The following is a 17,291-nucleotide window of genomic DNA, read 5'->3' on the forward strand; positions in this document are numbered from 1 at the left end:
AGGGCCTGTGCTGTTTGCATAGGGAAATCGCTCACAACTCACTTCTCAGCACGTGCCCTCACTAGGCAGAGCAGGACTGTGTTTGGAGTTGCCTCCTCTTTTCGTGCCTGGAGGATGCTACGCTCTGCGGAGGTGACTGCTTTGTCCAGGTGGGAAGGGCTCCTGCGAGATGGAAGTGGCTGCCGCCTGAACTGCTGCTTAGACCCGATTTTTAGGAAAAGGTGCAGATGAACGTTGAGAACCTAGAAACTGATTTCCTTGTACTGTCGCTTGCTGCCCTGTGGAAAGTTGGTGCCGCGCCCGTGCTAGTGAGGTGGCTGGTCCAAGTCTCCTGGCGACCGAGGACACGCCGTTTCAGGCGGTTTCTCCTCCCTGGGACTCGGTTTCAGGTCAGACAGCACTTGGGAGCACTGATGCTGTGTCCTCCTCCAGGCTTAGGTCGGGTCAGATGCCCTGGAAAGGGAGCTGACCTTCCTTACTACAGTCTTGGCGTCCACACGTCTTTCCTCTTTCCCCCGAAAGTGGCTGCCTCGGGCGTGCTGAGGGCTCTCCGGCCTGCCGCCTGTCTGGCCGATCCGCACTGCCCGGCACTGCTCTGCGAACGGCACGAGGCTGTATGGCGTCACCCAACTGGTCTTTGTTGGATTTTCTGAACCGACTGAGCTCCAAGGGAGCGTTCTCAATCTTGCTGCTCAAAAATGTGGTCCACGGGCCGGCAGCATTGGCCTCCCCGGGGCTCCGGGGGCCACGTGGGGCCTCGGCAGAAGTGCCCCGAGAGCCTGGTGGGAGCGAGGCCATGTGTTCTGTCTCCGCAGGTCTTTGTCGAGTACGCGAATGCCGGGGACTCCAAAGCTGCTCAGAAGCTGCTGACGGGAAGGCTGTTTGACGGGAAGTTTGTTGTGGCTACGTTCTACCCGCTGAGTGCCTACAAGAGGGGGTACCTGTACCAGACCTTGCTTTAATCAGCAGCCTTGGGAGACGTCCTGCGTCTCCGCTTCCATTTTCTGGTTATTATATTCCACCCAAATGCAGGAGCACCCCTTCCCGCAGGGGGGGACACCTTGTACATTTGTTTCACCTGCTCACGGGCAGCTGTTGCTCAAGCAGCGACTGCACTGCAGACACGGGCCCCGCGCAGGACGGGCCTCTCCCCATCCCGGGAGGGTCCCTGCTGCGTGCAGCCTCGACACTCATTATTGCATGTGATCATGAGTCAGGTGACGGGCCGTGCCCAGCAAGCATGGACACGCCGTTGGAGTGGTGATGTCTCCTGCACAGCACTCCTGTGTCGTCCATGTCCTTGGCGGGTTGGGAGCTCCGTGACGTTACTCCTTGTCCACACTGAGTTACCATTGGTCTAGAAGTCCTGTATGCGAATATTTCTTTAAGGAGCCTGCCGTGAGCCTGGCTACAGGCTTTTAAATTAAGGCTTTTAAGCTGGAAAGCTGATGCTTGATGTTGCACAACCTGATGTCTGGTGTCTGCTCCTGTGAGTGCAGGTGGGGGAGTTAGAGAAAACCTGGGTTGGTCCTTTTCCTGTAAGTCCTGTGAGCTGATCCGTCCACACCAACCCATTCCCCACACAGCATACCGGTAACATTCAGGATGTCAGCTTGTTTGAGAATTGGCCTGTCTGATGGAAGGTAAATGAGAAACATTCCTGAGAGCCTCAGAGCAAGTGAGTCTAGACTGGGTTCCATTGAAATTTCTTAATTTAGTGGTTGGATCAGAAGGAAAGTTCTGCCCAGAGCGGCTGCCTCATTCCATCTGCGTTAGACCCGGGTGAGCTCATCTCTGCTGAATCTCATGATCACTGCTGCCTCCTCAGAGTGTTCTCCCTGTATGACGGGAACTGAGTGGTCAAAAAGAACAAGCTCAATGTTCAGTGAAAGCAGAAGAAGCAGTGGGCACAGGGTGGGTGAGGGGGTCTACTGTCTGTTCCCTCCTTCGCTGGCGGAGCCAGTGCCTCGCCCTCAAGGTCTGGTTTGGAAGTCAGGAAGGTGAGGCTGCCCAGGTGGGATTTGGAAGGAAGGAAAACTGCACTGAGGTCGGGGACATGGGGTCACGGGCTTCCTGCCACTTTACTGCAGATTGTCTTTAAGGGTTTAAACTTAGGGAACCTTTATAAAGCACTGATTATACAAAAAGGAGTCGTGTACAGAGTATGACCTTTTTGTTTCCTTTCCTAAATGAAATTGCTATTTATTTTTTCCTAAGGAATGTTCTTGTGTGTCTTGCCCACTGGAGCTGTGCAGGCCCCCGAGAGAGCCCCAGCGAAGCTTAAACTTCAGAGGGGAGTTCTGGGACCTGTGCAACAGCCACTGTTCCATAGTTCAGTTAGTCACCAAATTGTCTAGCCTCTTAGTGTGCACTCGGAAGCCCAGTTTGCATAGAGGCTGGTGTAGAATCTCAACGGCCGCGGCCTGGTCCCAGGGGAAGTCAGCAGGTCAGCATGGCCCTTCGGAGGAGGAACTCTTTCCTGTGCCCTTGCAGAGGCCAGTTAGTGGTTTGATTTCAAACACTAATTCAAGAGAATGAACCCGCATGGTGGGGCCCTAAGCAGTCCTGTGACACATGTTTGTGCGGGTGGTAGCTTCCCTGGTGATGAAATCCTGGTCCTTCTCTACCTGCCGATGAACAGTCCAGGGGGATTCTTTTCGAGGGCAAGCATTCTAGGTGAGCACTGAACCTCGCATTCCCCCGTCCCAACCACCAAAACCCAAGTCCTTAGAATAAACGCTGCAGTGGCTTCTGGCAATGGCTGCCTATTCCGCGCTGCGTCCTATAGCGCTCCTCTGTTCTCGTCTCAGTGCTGTGCATACAAACATTTGTGTGGTGTGTAACACACAGAGTGTCATGCAGAAGATGCTGGTAGATTATAAGGGAGCTGAGGGAATACTTGGTGAGCCTAAGTACCATTTATTGAATTAAATATTTTCTATTAAAGCCACAAAATTGAAAAAAGATGCCTCCTATGATTTAAATTATTTCCTAGCTCTTAGCCCATTACTACCAAAGACATTTGTATTCTTCTCACAGGATCAGAAATTCAGTCTTAGTATCTTCTTAAACCTCAACCAAATATTTTCAAAGATGCCCTTTTCATGATTATTTTAGGGTGAAATATATGCACAGATTTAGATCCTTTGAAATTATTAAAAACCTAGAAATTTTCTTTTTGAAAGGTGAGGGGTCATGTCACTTAACCCCAACCCTTTTGGGAAAATTTGATCTCAGGTAGTTTTTCTTTGCTGAATTAGCATCTGTGCTTCCTTCCTTCTCCCCCCCCCCCCCCCCCCCCCCGGCCCCCCGGCCCCCCACCCGTTTCTTCTTCATTGTTCATGGTTTCAAGGTGTGTTTTTGCCCAGACAAAGGCCTGTAACTTGGTTCTTCTATGGTGTTTTGGTTGTTTGGAGAGAGATGTTGAGGTTGGCAGGTAGCGCTTTCCCAGCTTCGAAGCGTCTGTAAGAAGCACCAGGCTGCACTCGCCCCTGAAGGAGACCAGAGACTCCTGCAGCGGAGGCGGCCTGTGGGCCTGGTGTCCCCTTGGGCCCTCCCCGCAGCCCTGAGAGCTCCCTCTGCTGGGCCCTGATCGAACTGCGCCCTACACCTTGGTCCTGGAGCACACACAGCCAGCAGCTGGCATGCTGGCTTTCATTCACTGTTGTAAAGGTCCATTGTACTGGGTTTATATTTAACCTTAGAGCAAGTTTATTTTAAGGAATGCTGCCAGAAACATTGCTGCGAGTGGGGAGAATGCCTGCCTGAGGCGGTTTTCCAATTATCCGGCTTTCACCTGCTTGCACTGCCCACCTCTCCTGAAGGCCACAGCCCTCACCTGGCTCAGGGCTTGAATTTACTGATCAAATGCAGGTCCCTGACACTTTGGCATCAGTTTCTTTTTAGATCTTATTTCTCACTTACCATTGGTAGGCCCGTCTTATATAACTTCTGCTACCAGTGACACCTGGCAGGGGGACGTGTTTGGTAATTTAATGGAAACCAACACCATCGTAACTGATAGCAGTTATAACAGTTTGTTTCTGGGTGAGAGAGTGGGGGAGACGTTCAGGAACTGAGGCTGGCATGCTGGGTACGGCTGCAGCTGTTGGGGGGGGGGGGCGCGGGGGCGCGCAGGTGGGATCACATCGGACTTAGTCTACAGGTGAGCAGGTGTCAGTTTTAAGCAAGTGCCTTGTTTCCTGGAAACACTGACGCTCTTTGGGCTGGAAGCTTCCCAGGTGGTGACAATGAATGGCACCCCTGGCTTTTCCCTGGAATAACCTTTGGGTGGAGTCACAGTAAAAAGTCCAACATTTCCTTGGTTTACCTGTTCGTGTGTGTGTAAACCTATTCATGTTTAACTTCCGCCAATGTTACACTTGCTGGAAAGCCAGAGCCACCTGGTAGCATCTGGTTCTCCCTCGGGTCTGGTTCCATGTCTACACTAGGCTTCCCCAGTCCTGCCCCGCTGGCTCTGTCGCAGCTCATGTCGTTTTTGTCCAGGGGGCACCTCCAGACCAGCCCGGGGCATCTTTCCCAAGGTGCTCAGTGACCCCTTCCCCTCCAGAGGGTCCTCTTTCCACGTGAGTGGCGTGCTGGCTTTCTCTGAGGACGAAACGCTGCATCTCCCCACAGGGAGCTTGCTGAGCCTCCCGTCGGGACGAGCGGCGCTGTCAGCAGCAAGGGCACAGGGCCCCTCGCTCTCAGCACCAGCCTCCAGAGTGCTTGCTCGGTGAGGTCAGCTCCCCTCACCTGCCAGGTGCACCCTGTCTGTTAGCTCCTGTTTCATGTTTGACTTGTTTAAATTGCACAATGACCAGTAGGTTCACAACAATGGTGCACAGTTGACAAGTGCTGTGAATATTTAAAAAGGCAAAGCAATTTTAACTATTTCTGCTGCAATTTTATAGGAGCAGGTCTTTAAAAAAAAAATGTACCTACAGGCCGGAGAGCACTGAGGCTTTTATTTCGCAGGGGGACCTCCGGTGACGGGCGCAGCCTGTGCTCTCCCACGGGAAGTTTTCGCCATCTCCTGCAGCTCAGCGCTTGGCTGTTCCAGCACTGCTTCTGCGATGACTGATTTAAATCTGCTTTACTTGTGCATGTTAGAGAGTTGTCATAACCATGACAGATGTGTTTGTGGCACCGTGAATGCTGGCATTCATGGGAAACTTCTGCCTGCGTGGTCCTTCCCACGGGGCCCGGTGGCTGGCACGGCGGGTGTCCTTGCGACACCAGAGCTCCCCGAAGCCACACATGCTTCATGATGGGGGTTCCAGCACTTTCACTTCAAGGCAAAGAGAAGCATTCTGTCTTATTTGCCTTATGACCATTAATCCTCGTGCAGAAAAGAGCTTATTTTGTTAATGAAAAGAAGCCACGTTTGGAATAAGAAGAAAAACCCAACTGAATTGTTAGTTCTGTTCCTTTCTGGGAAACCTGTGTAAACACTAGAGCTGTTTGTTATCAGGAACTCGGATCGTCAGCAAGAGAATTATGTGCAGGCACTTTCGTACCCCAATTTGGATTGTCTTCCGCTGCTAGGTGATCCCCAAATAGTGCGATGTCAGGACAGCAGAGCCCCCACCCCCCACCCCACCCCCGGTCTGGTGTGCTCTGCAGCAGTTACTGTGCTGCGTGGGCGCCAGAGCTGCTGTGGGAGCGCGAGGAAGAGAAAGATAAGAGGCAGCAACAGTGATGAGGGCACAACCGCTTCCTGGCTGGTGTCGGTGACCTTCCATGGAGTGTGTGACTGAGACGTGTCTTTTTTGAGGTCCGGTTTGGGGCCTGTAGCATAGTCCGTTACCTTCCTACACATTCCTCTATTGTTCACCCAGAAAATTCTTTTACGCGTGTGTGGAACCAGGTTGACTACCTTGTTCAGTTTGTCCTCATTTTTAAAATAAATATTTGGAGCCCAGCTTTTGTGCATTCCGTGCACGTCGATGCTCACGTAGCCAGGGATAGACTGCCCCGGGGGCGGCCAGCCCCACGCTCCCCTGCAGGTGGGGCGGGTGGGAGGGAGCAGTGTTTGTTCATTATGAGAAAGCTGAGCTGCACGGCTGCACACCTGCTTGCAGGGGCCGAGCGGCCATCCTTCCCGCAGGGCGACGCCCCATTCTGCACTCTTTGGGGGAAATCTGAGGTTCCCTGACAGTCCTTTATGTGCTCGCCACCGCATGCAGTCGGGTGGGAGGGCTGTGCTCACGGTGTGAGCTCCCTCCGTGGCATGTGACTGCTGGGCATTTGGTGAGAAGGTGTGGCTGGGCAACAGGCGGACACCCCGAAAGCCTGTGGGTTTGCCCTCGCTGAGAGCTACTGGAAACGGCGCGCTGCTTCCGGGCCGTGGTCTCTGTTCCTGGTGGCGTCTGCCTGTGAGTTGTTTTTCAGGACTGAGTGGGACTGAATGTCGCTGGGATCGGTGCCGAGAAGTTACTTCTCAGATCCCTACATCGATTTCTACTCGAGTCTTAAAACTGTTTTTCTTGCTGAGTAGCAAAGAGCCTTTATTTTCCACTTTTCCTACGTACCGGAAGTATGGGCTCTGGTTGCTGTTGAGTGTTTTGTGTGTAGTTTTTGCTGACAACTTTTGTGAACACAAATGCCTTGTTCAGTTTTGTTGTAAACTGACGCACCGTGAGATGCACTGTTGACACGCTTTCTGATGTTTGTTTGATAAGGGTGGTAAAATAAAGCTTAAAAATAAAGGAATGGCTTCGTTATTTCAACTCTTTTTGTATTTAGTGTAAGTATTCATGTTAGATTCTTTTTTAAAAAAATATATTCACAAACCCCAGTGGAGTCTCATTACTCATGGATTCTGTATTTTGTATTATTTTATTTTTAATATATTTTATTGATTTTTCACAGAGCGGAAGGAGGGGGATAGAGAGTTAGAAACATCAGTGAGAGAGGAACATCAATCAGCTGCCTCCTGCACACCCCCTACTGGGGATGTGCCCACAACCAAGGTACATGCCCTTGGCCGGAATCAAACCTGGGACCTTTCAGTCCGCAGGCCGACGCTCTATCCACTGAGCCAAACCGGTAAGGGCTCATGTTAGAGTCTTTGGACTCTAAAGAGACAGCAGATAGTTTCTGTGGAAGATTATGTGGCCTTAAAGTTAAGAAATTGGTTTTTTAATTCCTTCTCCTGCGTAACATTGTGACTTGAAGCACCGCAGTCCTCGGTCCCTTCGCAGCGTGAGCGCCCTGCCCTGCCCCTGCTGAGCAGACGCCAGTTCACACGGGCTTGGGACCTGCAGTTCTCTGTTCTCAGTCCCACAGCAGGTGGGGATGGGCGGGCTGCAGCACGGGGCCACTCCCTGCTTCCACGGCGTGTCCCATAGCTGCATGTGTACTTTATAATGTGTAGGATGTTACATGTGATGTGCATGTGTGTGCTTCAGTATCTTCATTTACATGTGAAATAGCAATACTGCTCAGATCAGTTCACAGGACAGTGGTCATTTAAGTACGAGCTGAAGGGAATGTGGCCGGAGTGGGAGGACCTGGGAGTCTGGGACAGGGGCTCTGTGCCCTGTGCTGAGATTGATGATGAAGTAGGAGCACTGTTGTGCTCCTGTTGGAAAATACTCACCAGACGGAAGCAGCGGTCACTGCTGCAAGAGGGAACCTTGAAGAGAGCTCAGTGGTAGACTATGGAAACTAAAGTTGAGTTCTTGCCTTTTGAAGGTGAAGCTTAGGAAAAGGACACTGCATTTTAGGTGGAAACGAGCCATTTAAAAGGTCTTGGACACCTTTGATCACCAAGGGGCCCAATCCTGTGCGACTGGCAGTTGGGAGACCAATCTGTCATTGTAGTTATTTTTATCTATTTATTTTTAATATATTTTATTGATTTTTTACAGAGAGGAAGGGAAAGGGATAGAGAGCCAGAAACATTGATCAGCTGCCTCCTGCACTCTCCCCACTGGGTATGCACCCGCAACCAAGGCACATGCCCTTGACCAGAATCGAACCTGGGACCCCTCAGTCCGCAGGCCGACGCTCTATCCACTGAGCCAAACCGGCCAGGGCCCATTGTAGTTATTTTTGTTTAGAAAGGCAAACCGTATGTTTAACTGTATGTTAAAACTGTTATAGGAGATGTCTGGAGAGAAAGGATCAAGCGGGTAAAGGCTGATCTTTAAGAATGAAAGTCAAAGTTCAGTTAAGCAGCGATCGAACAAGTTGGAATTGGAGGCGTGTGCTGGCCTGCAGAGCTGAGAGGCTTTGGGGCAGGCGGGTGGGAATTGTGCTCCGGGGAGGCTGTGACTGTTGTGGGTGTTCTCCGGGAAGCCTGAATGGAAGCCCACTTCCAGGAGGGATGGGAGGGCCCGGCTGGCAGCACCCGGCACCCGACTCCACCTGGCATCAGCGCGGCCTCACTCACACTTCACCTCTTGCTCCCTCTGCCTGACGAACATAAATCAATGTAAGTTCTTCCTGAGCCATGGAAAGTTGCAGACCCCGGCAGACGTTGGTGGGACTCTCCTGGGAGCAGTGTCCTGTCACCACCTTGTCACAGCCTGGAGTTTGGCACTGACCAGAGCGTCCCAGCACAGACACAGGCGGCTTTTCTCCTTGCCCCGCCCAGCGCCCAAGCAGGACTTATATTTAAAGTATCTGTGAGAATGTGGGATGCTAGTGTTTCGCAGAACACAGTTTGGGAAAAATGAGCTTAGATTGTGTATTTAAATGTGTCCCCTTTTGGTCATGTAGCCATTGTGAGCACTTGGTTAAACGGGTTTCCTTAGGGAGCAGTGCTGGCTGCATGTCATCCTGCGTCTGGGTGGCCCCTGGGTGGGGGGTGAGGGGAGCCACTCACTGCTTCAGGGTGATCCTGGGAGAAGGAACCCCTGTCACTTGCTAACAATGAACTGACGTAGTAGATTCTTAAAATTTTCCATTTCTAGTTACATCTTTTCCTATAAATTCCATGCTCAATGAAAATTTGCAAAAACAGTATGTTCCCTCCCCTCTCTTTTTATGTCACTGTGGGTGGGGGCGGGAGCGCAGAGGAATGGCAAGCTGAAATGGCATAGGTTTCAGGGCCTGAACTTGAAGAAACTGTTTTGATGGAATGTCTGACTTTAAGAGGAAAAGAAAGGGCAAGTAGGATCCAAAGAACCATCATAATTGACCGATGTCCTGGTGGTTCTTTAATAAAAAATAAGCTTTATTACCTAAAGTCCGTGACCAGTAACGCTTCTGACCACATGCCTGGGAGTGGTGCCAGACGGGTCCCCAGCCGCCGCTGACTGAGGCGCTGCACCCGCATGTCAGGCCGAAGCAGGAAGTGTCCTGCGTCCGGAGCAGAGGCGCTGGCTGTGTCTGGATTCTGCCTTCAGAGCAGGTGCGTGGTCGCCCCAGGCCACTGGCCGTTGGTGAGTATTCCTTGTCATCAGTGCTGTCCAGTTTGCATGTGGAGGTCTTGCTAACAGTCCCCACATTGCTCATTACGTATCATTAGGTTAATTATGATGTTTATAGACCTTAATCATACCTTGTAATTTTGGAGGTGGGGAGAATTCTGTTTTATGTTTTAGCCAAAAGCAAAGGATCATTTCTACTCCCTCAGAAATAACAAGCCTGATTCCCTTCAGAATCATTTTAGTGTTGTGATCTTATTTCTGTGTCCTTTCTCATGAGCTAAGTGACAGCCATTCCAGCCTGTATGCCCAGCACGGGCGAGTATTTCATCCCAGCGGGCCTGTGTGCACCAGAATAACCTGGTGTGGCTCAGTGTGGCTTAGTGGTTGAGCATCGACCTATGAACCAGGAAGTCATGGTGTGATTCTGGTCAGGGCATGTGCCAGGTTGCTGGTTCGATCCTGGTGGGGGTGGACATGCAGGGGCGGTCAGTCAGTGATTCTCTGTAATCATTGGTGTTTCTAACTCTCCTCTCCCTACCTCTCTGAAATCAATAGGAACATTCAAAACAAAACAAAACAAAACACAAACCTCACGCCTGGCCGGTTTGGCCCAGGTTCAGCATCACCTGTGAACCAGGAGGTTAAAGTTTGATTCCTGGTCAAGGGCATATGCCCGGGTTGTGGGCTCGATCCCCAGTGGGGGACGGGCAGGAGGCAGCTGATCGAAGATTCTCTCTCATCATTGATATTTCTATCTCTCTCCCCTTTCCCTTCCTCACTCAGAAATCAATAAAACATAAAACAACAATTCCCAAACTTCCTACTGGGTGTTCCACTCCTGCGGACGCCTCAGCCTCTTGCCCGCGCCTGGTCTGCTGCCAGCCCTGCGCTGCAGAGGGCACACGTCTGGCTGGACGGGGCAGGGGGGCACAGTTGGGGCGGACGCGGTGTGCCAGGTCTCCCAGGGTGAGAGGACCCGGGAATCGGGAAGCCGCCCGCCCTCGGGTTCTCTCTGAGTCGGGTGCTCTGGGCGCACCTGCTGTATTGCTGTCGGTCCCTTCCTGCAGCTGCTGTTCCTGTGGCCACCGCTCTGCGCCACGGGGAGGCGCGGGCCTGCGGCGCCCGGACTTCTAGACAGGAGAGACGCGCAGCCCTCTGTGCACGCTGCTGTGACAGCTGTGAAGCGCCGCGCAGGTTGCTGTGGCCTCTTCCTCTGGGGTGGGCAGGGCTTACAGCAGCGACCCCGACCCCGAGGGGGTGCCTCAGACCCAGTGACCACCGCTCCCTCCACTCGGGGGCGTGCAGTCAGCGACGTCCCGCCCACCCGGCACCTCAGTCAAATGTGCATTGCCAGCCACGTGTTTTGGAGCATCTTGGTCTCCTGCTTAAATGATCGCAGTGATCTCCCTGCCTTCAGGCTCCACTCTGCCCACAGAGGTACACACTTCCTCCACTTCTGGAAGCTTCAGTGGCTCCCCCAGGGGAGGCGGTGCTCCCCACACTTCCGTGGTCAGAAATCACCTGGGCTGCTGCATGAAGGTAGATTCCCAGCTTACTTACGCCTCTTCAGATCAGTGCATTTGTAGGAGACCTGGCCATCCGGGTTTTTACACAGCATTCCGGTCGCTTCCAGCATTTACCAGACTCTTCTTCAAGGGCCCTGCCCCGCCCTCCCAACTCTGCCCTGGACTGGGACCCAGGGCCCTCTCCTCCCGCACCGCAGCGTGGCCAGCCCCTGCTCTTTGAGCATCTGCCCACCTGCCCCGTCTCAGCCTGTGCCCTGGGCTGACGCAGGTCCCTCAGGGAGTCACGTGCTCGCGTCTGCTGGACTTCCTTCACACTGAATAGCATCTCTCTCTCCCCGCGGTATGTGGGGCCTCTAAGAGCCACTGTCCCATCCTCCAGCTAAAAGGACGCGTGTTAGGAATGCGACGTCATTTCTGCCCAGGGAGGAGGAAGCTTCAAACATACTCCTCTCTGTCTCCCGTCCTGAGCTTGTGAGGTAAAGTTGTCAGGTGGCGCTCAGGTGTGGACTCCACGGACGGGACAGCCAGAGAGCGCAGTTCAGCGCCCAGCAACGACACGCTTCCTGGCTGCAGCACAGGAGAGGGACCCGTGACGCCTCCCCGTGAGCGTGGCGTTCCGGCCAAGCGCACTGATGCCTGGTCCACGCCTGGTGTGACCGGTCAGTTCTGTTTCGCCGGAGATGAGTGAGCAGGGAGGCTGGGGGCCGGAGGCGGCCATGTCCCTAACGCTGAATCCCAGGGCTCCCCACAGTCAGCGCGGGGTATGGGGCCTGTGCTCCCTAGACAGCAGCCAGAGCTGGAGCTCTGGCCCAGGTACCTCCCTTTGTGTTCTTGGCAAAAGGAATTCTCCTCAGAATGGCTTCCATGCATTGATCCGTGTACCTGTTCGTGCATGTGACACAGTCATTTCCTTCTTCCTGTCCAAGAAAGGCTGGGGAGTCGGCTGGTGGGCTGACCCCAAGGCCACGGCAGACCTGCCGGCCTGGTCTCTGGCAGCCTCGCTGGGTGTCCGGGGACAGTGTCAGGGCGAGGGAACGGAGTCTCTTCCTTTCCCTGCCTCTTCTTGTTCATGCTTTTCCCCAGAGCATCGGGGCCTCTGCCAGCTTACAAAGGCCAAGGCACTGGGGTCAAAGACAGATGGTCAGATGCCGCCTGTGTGTGAGAGAGACGGGGGGTCTTGGGGCAGGGGTGGCCGTGACCTGGGCTGAGTGAGTGGTAAAGGGTCGTATGACTTTACTGCATCACTTACGTGACTTTCGCAAGAGCTCAGCTCCCCACGCCGTTTCCCCGTTGGTAACAGCAGTGTGTGTGCGTCACGCAGTTATGACTGAGCCGGCGGGAACCACAGGAAGGAGGCCTCTGTCCCTGCCCCGCCCCTGGCTGCCGCGTCGGGGCGAGGGCGGCTTTCCCAGCCAGGCCCTCAGCTTTCCTTGACTCTGACCCTGTGGGCTGCCACTCGTCCTGACCGTGCTCCATGGGAAGACCGTCCCGAATAGCAGGATTTTTCTGGAAAACCCACAGTTCTTATTTCTAATGAGTGCACATTTGGAAAACTCATTTCTATTTGCAAGAGTGGGAAAGCCACCAACTACATGTGTGGACTCGGAAACGTCCATGAAGGCTTTTGTTTCTCCCTTCGTGTTATTACTGTGTTTTTCCTGGACTCACACCTGTCAAGAAGTGACTCAATATAAACAATTTTTTCTTTGCCCTTTGCTGTTAGGGCAGAAAGGAAGTACTGCTGCCACCAAACTGGTCTCTCATACGAAGTTATTCTGGATTGGAGTTCCCTTCAGTGCAGTTTTACAAGTCCACGTGAAGACTGGGCGGGGTTTTGTTTGGGATTAGTGAGCCCTCATTTTGCTTATAGCTTACTAGAGGCCCACCTGGCGCACAAAATTCGTGCACGGGGGCGGGGGTCCCTCAGCTCAGCCTGCACCCTCTCCATTCAGGATCCCTCTCATAACCTGGGACCGCTGGCTCCTAACTGCTCACCTATCTGCCTGCCTGGTTGCCCCTAACTGCCCTCCCTTGCCAGCCTGGTCACCCCTAACCACCTCTGCCTCAGCCCCCGCCACTGTGGCTTTTTCCGGAAGGATGTCCAGAAGATGTCTGGTCTAATTAGCATATTACCCTTTTATTAGTATAGGTAAGTATTTGTCATATTATTCTCTACTTTTCTATATGTATTTAAAATACTCCAGAATATTTTAAGTGAATAAAAAATGGTCAAGTTGCAGAAAAATAAAAGTTTAGAAATACAACCTGGTAGGCTTGAAAGCAACAACATTTGCATAAAAGGGCATAAGTTGCAGTCAGCAGCAAAACTTGTTAGGATTGCTTGGTTAATAATCTTTTGTTGGAAAGGCGTGGTTTGGGCAAAGGAGAAAAGGAAACCAGCCCCATAAAAGGGAATGTCTGATTGGGCCGTTGCCGCAGCAGAGAGGGGCAGGTGTGGCAAAGGTTCAGGCTGTCCACAGGCAAGCATGTCTGTGTGTGTGGGACACCAAAGGACACCTGTCACACCTGAAACACTTTGCTAACACAATTGCGGAGCTCAGGGAGAATCACTGTAAAACTATTAGTTCCCTGACATATAAAATGTACATACATATAAATATACATGCACTCTTATGAGCTTCCCCTGCCCTCTACTTAATATTTGGCTATGGCCTTCTTTTCATGTCAACGAATTGGATGCACAGACATGAATTTTAATGGCTACAGTGTTATCCCTGACTTTGACATTACTATGGTTTACTTCACTAACCCTTTATTGTGGGGCAGGTTGTTTCCGGTTTCCCCTGGCATCAACCACTACAGTGAACATAATTGCTCATTTGACTGTTTACTTAGGACACAGTCACAGACATGGAACTCCTGGCCCAAAGCTAATTCACTTGAATTTTGATCCACATTTCCAAACTGACTTTCTAGAAAGTGCTTCTGTTTGTTTAGTCCATTGGTTTTAAATCAGATTACACTCCCACAAACAGGTTAAGAGAAAACTGTTCAATGCGCCTTGCGCAAATCGCAAACTCTTGCTGAACTTGAGCGACCCCGGGGTGTGGGACCTGGAGGATCCAGGCTGGAGGGTGAAGTCCAGGGAAGCGCGGGTGGCGCAGTCGAGGGCCCTGTGTGGGTGCGGGCGTGTGAGTGTGTGTCGCTCGGGTCCACGCTCGTGCACACACCCACACGCCCGCACTCCCGCTCTGCACCCTGGCCACCAGGAACCTCCGTGGAGCTGCTGTGAGCTCGGATGCATCCAGTCCAGCACCAAGCAAGTCTGAGAAAGGTTCTGCCACCAGGAACTTTGCGGAGTTCAGCCCGCTCGCCAGCCCCCGCCCATTGGTCGAGCCTTCTCGTCCGGACCCTGGCTCTTTATATGGATAGATAGCTGTGTGACTCGGTGGGGTGTTGCTGGAGGATGAAAACCCAGAGGGGCTGATGGTTAATGTACAGGCTGTGTCTCTGTTAACGTGGGTGTGGCTCGTTTCAGGAGCTGTTTAACCTGCCAGGTGTAGTTTTGGGGCCTGATTCACACAGCCTGTCCCCAGTGTAGCCAGAATTTCAAGCTATAAGTCTCTCTTGGATTGTGTTCTTCACATTTGGCTGCAACACAGCGGCATCATCTCCTAGATGGGCCCCATGCACATGCTCCACACACAGACTTCACCCAGCTCGTGCCCGCAACACGGCTGGAAAATGAAAGCGCTTGCAAGGTTAGAAAGGCTGGCCTCAGGGGACATGAATAGAATCCGAGAACCACATGGAGCCCCCAGCTGCCCAAGTTCAAAGGCCTTTTCTTGGTTCTGTCCCCCCAGCCACCCCCCCCCCCCCCAGCCCGCTGTGTTCTGAGCAGCTTCACACCGCAGTGCATGGGGAGTTCCAGCTGAGGGCAGGGACAGTGACCGTCCACAGGCCCCCGGGGTGGGGGCAGGTGCTGGCCACACCGAGCCTGCTGGGTGACTAACCTCATTCCAGCCCAGCCAATTGCATTCCATATGTAATTACACTTTCCTGCCCAAAGGCATCCATCCCTCTTAGTAAAACGGGCACCACACTAAAAGCATTCCTGATGGGACCATTAGGGTCGAGGTGGAGGCTCTGAACAAGAAGCCAGGGGAACCCAGTCATTGAGTTTCGGGGTGCCCAGTCTTAACGCTGCCTTTGCTGTTCTAGATGGAATCGTCTTTGGAGGGAGGCGGCGTGTGGGCCTTTGGGTACGTGCGTGCTCACATGTTTGACGAGGGATTGTGGCGAGCGAGAGAGTGGTATGTTCGTCTCAACCCAGAGGACTTGTTCCAATCCTGGGTGCTCTTCACATGTTACCACTTTCATGGTAACTGCTGGGAATACATCCAACTACATTTATTTTCTCTCCAGAGAAGATTCCAGAATCTCTTAAAAAGTATGGCCAAGATGAACTCAGCCAAGTCTGGGTGAAACGCCAGAAGGTCCCCGGAATGTCTTGTCTGAAGCTGTGGGTGCGGAGTGACCTCAGCAGGGCCGGGTGTGGTGAGTCAGGATGGCCAAGGAGAAGGTTGCTCCCACTCCCCAGGGTGGTTTAAAAGGCACTTAGAAACGTAAGGATTAATGGGCGCGGACTTCCTCTCTCTGCCTTCCGCCTTCCTACCTGGCCCTCCGTCACCCCTCCTCCCCTTCCTACTCTCTTTCGTACATTCCAAATGTTAACGCTATAGTAAAATAAAAAAAAACCAAGACAAAATTTTAAAAGAACAAAAGTTTTTGGTTTTTATGGGGCGCGGCTACAGTGCTTTGGCCAGGTTCAAGCCTCGGACTAATGAAAGGACAGGGTCCTCTCATTGCCACGTGCAAGTCCCAGCTGGAGGGCAGGGCCCGCCCAGCACAATCATAGCCAACGGCTGTGGTTGTGAGCTTGAACCTATGGTCCGAACACGTGGCCCCACGTGCCTTGTGCTAGAGTTCGGGTGCATGTTGTTGAGTGAGGTTGAAACTCACGAGAATGCTGTAAACAACTTGATCACGCCCCTACTTTGCCTCGTGGCACCTGCTATAAAATAAAGACACGGCTTGTGGGTGCCGGCGCTGTCTCCTCATCAGGGAGCAGCGTCCCACCGAGACCCAGCTTTCATTCTCTTGTCTGTCTTTTCTCAATCCTTTCACCCCCCCACTCAGGGTCACTGAACCAGGCTGAGCTGGCATGGCACATAAGGCGCCCTGGGGCTGAGTATGCCATGGCCGTGCTGGCTCCCCACAGTTTTTGAATTTTAATCTTTCATCACAGACAGGAAGGTAAGAAAGGAGACTCGGGCACCACCAACCGCACATGGACCTCCTGTGCTGTCACGGGCAGCAGGCCCTCCCATGAGCTTGCAGGAGAGCCAGTGCCGGGGTTCAGCTATGGCACCGTCTGTGAGCCCCATGTCACGCGGGCACGGCGAAAGGCTCCAGTGCTCTCCGTGAGCTCTGAGCTCCAGGGTGGCTGGGCCTGGGGACAGGGTAGGGTGTGGAGAACATGAGGGGAGTTAAGGAATGTGGGAGGGCGAGAGGGGTCCTGTAGGACCTCATTTTCACTCTGAGGTAAGAGCCAGGAGAGTGCTGAGCAGATGGCTGATGTAATTGCACAGATTCTTGAAGCTGCCACTGCCCTGAGAATGGCCTGATGGGCTGGGTGGAGGCAGGGGGCCTGATGGAGGCTGCTGCTGTCCCCCAGGTGAGAGGTGACGCTGGGGAGGAGTGGGTGAAGGAGGGTGCAGGCATGTTTGGAAGACAGAGCCCATGGGATTTATTATAGACTAGAGGCCCGCTGCACAAAAGTTTGTGCCCTTGGCGTCCCTGAGCCCGGCCTGTGCCCTCTCACAGTCTGGGACCCCTCAGGGGATGACCACTTGCTGGCTTATGCCTGCTCCCTGGGGGATCGGGCCTAAGCTGGCAGTCAGACATTTCTCTGGCAGCCCAGGAGCCCTCGGGGGATGTCCACTTGCCAGCGGGGAGAAGGCCTAAGCTGCAGTCGGACATCCTTAGTGCTGCTGAGGAGGCTGGAGAGGCTCCCACCACCACCGCTGTACTGGCAGCCATCAGCCTGGCTTGTGGCTGAGCAGAGCTTCCCCTGTGGGAGCGCACTGACCACCAGGGGGCAGCTCCTGCATTGAGAGTCTGCCCCCTGGTGGTCAGTGTGTGTCATAGTGACCAGTCATTCCCAGTTGTCCTGCTGTTAGAGTCAGTTTGCATAGTACCCTTTTATTATATTGGATAGATACCTGGTGCATGGGTGGGGGCCGGCTGGTTTGCTCTGAAGGGTGTCCCAGGTCAGGGTGGGGGTCCCGCTGGGGTGCCTGGCCAGCCTGGGTGAGGGGCTGATGGCTGTTTGCAGGCTGGCCACGGCCCCCAGACACCCAAG

General features: G+C 53.2%; 1 protein-coding gene across 10 annotated transcripts in view; it reads left to right on the forward strand.

Moving 5' to 3' along the window:
- The window catches only part of LOC118673380 (serine/threonine-protein kinase Kist), a 70,107-nt gene that overhangs the window by 15,473 nt on the left and 37,343 nt on the right, over positions 1-17,291 (forward strand). For 2 of the 10 annotated variants that reach the window (XM_036344099.1, XM_036344097.1), the window contains one exon: positions 816-1,000. The exons of the other annotated variants lie outside the window; for them this stretch is intronic. In XM_036344099.1, the coding sequence (XP_036199992.1) occupies positions 816-886 (71 nt within the window). In that variant the 3' untranslated portion in view covers positions 887-1,000. Of the gene's footprint in view, positions 1-815; positions 1,001-17,291 lie in introns of those variants that run through there. 10 annotated transcript variants of the gene reach the window in all.

The sequence above is a fragment of the Myotis myotis genome, unplaced genomic scaffold (assembly GCF_014108235.1).
Source record: "Myotis myotis isolate mMyoMyo1 unplaced genomic scaffold, mMyoMyo1.p scaffold_m19_p_18, whole genome shotgun sequence".
Lineage (NCBI taxonomy): Eukaryota > Metazoa > Chordata > Mammalia > Chiroptera > Vespertilionidae > Myotis > Myotis myotis.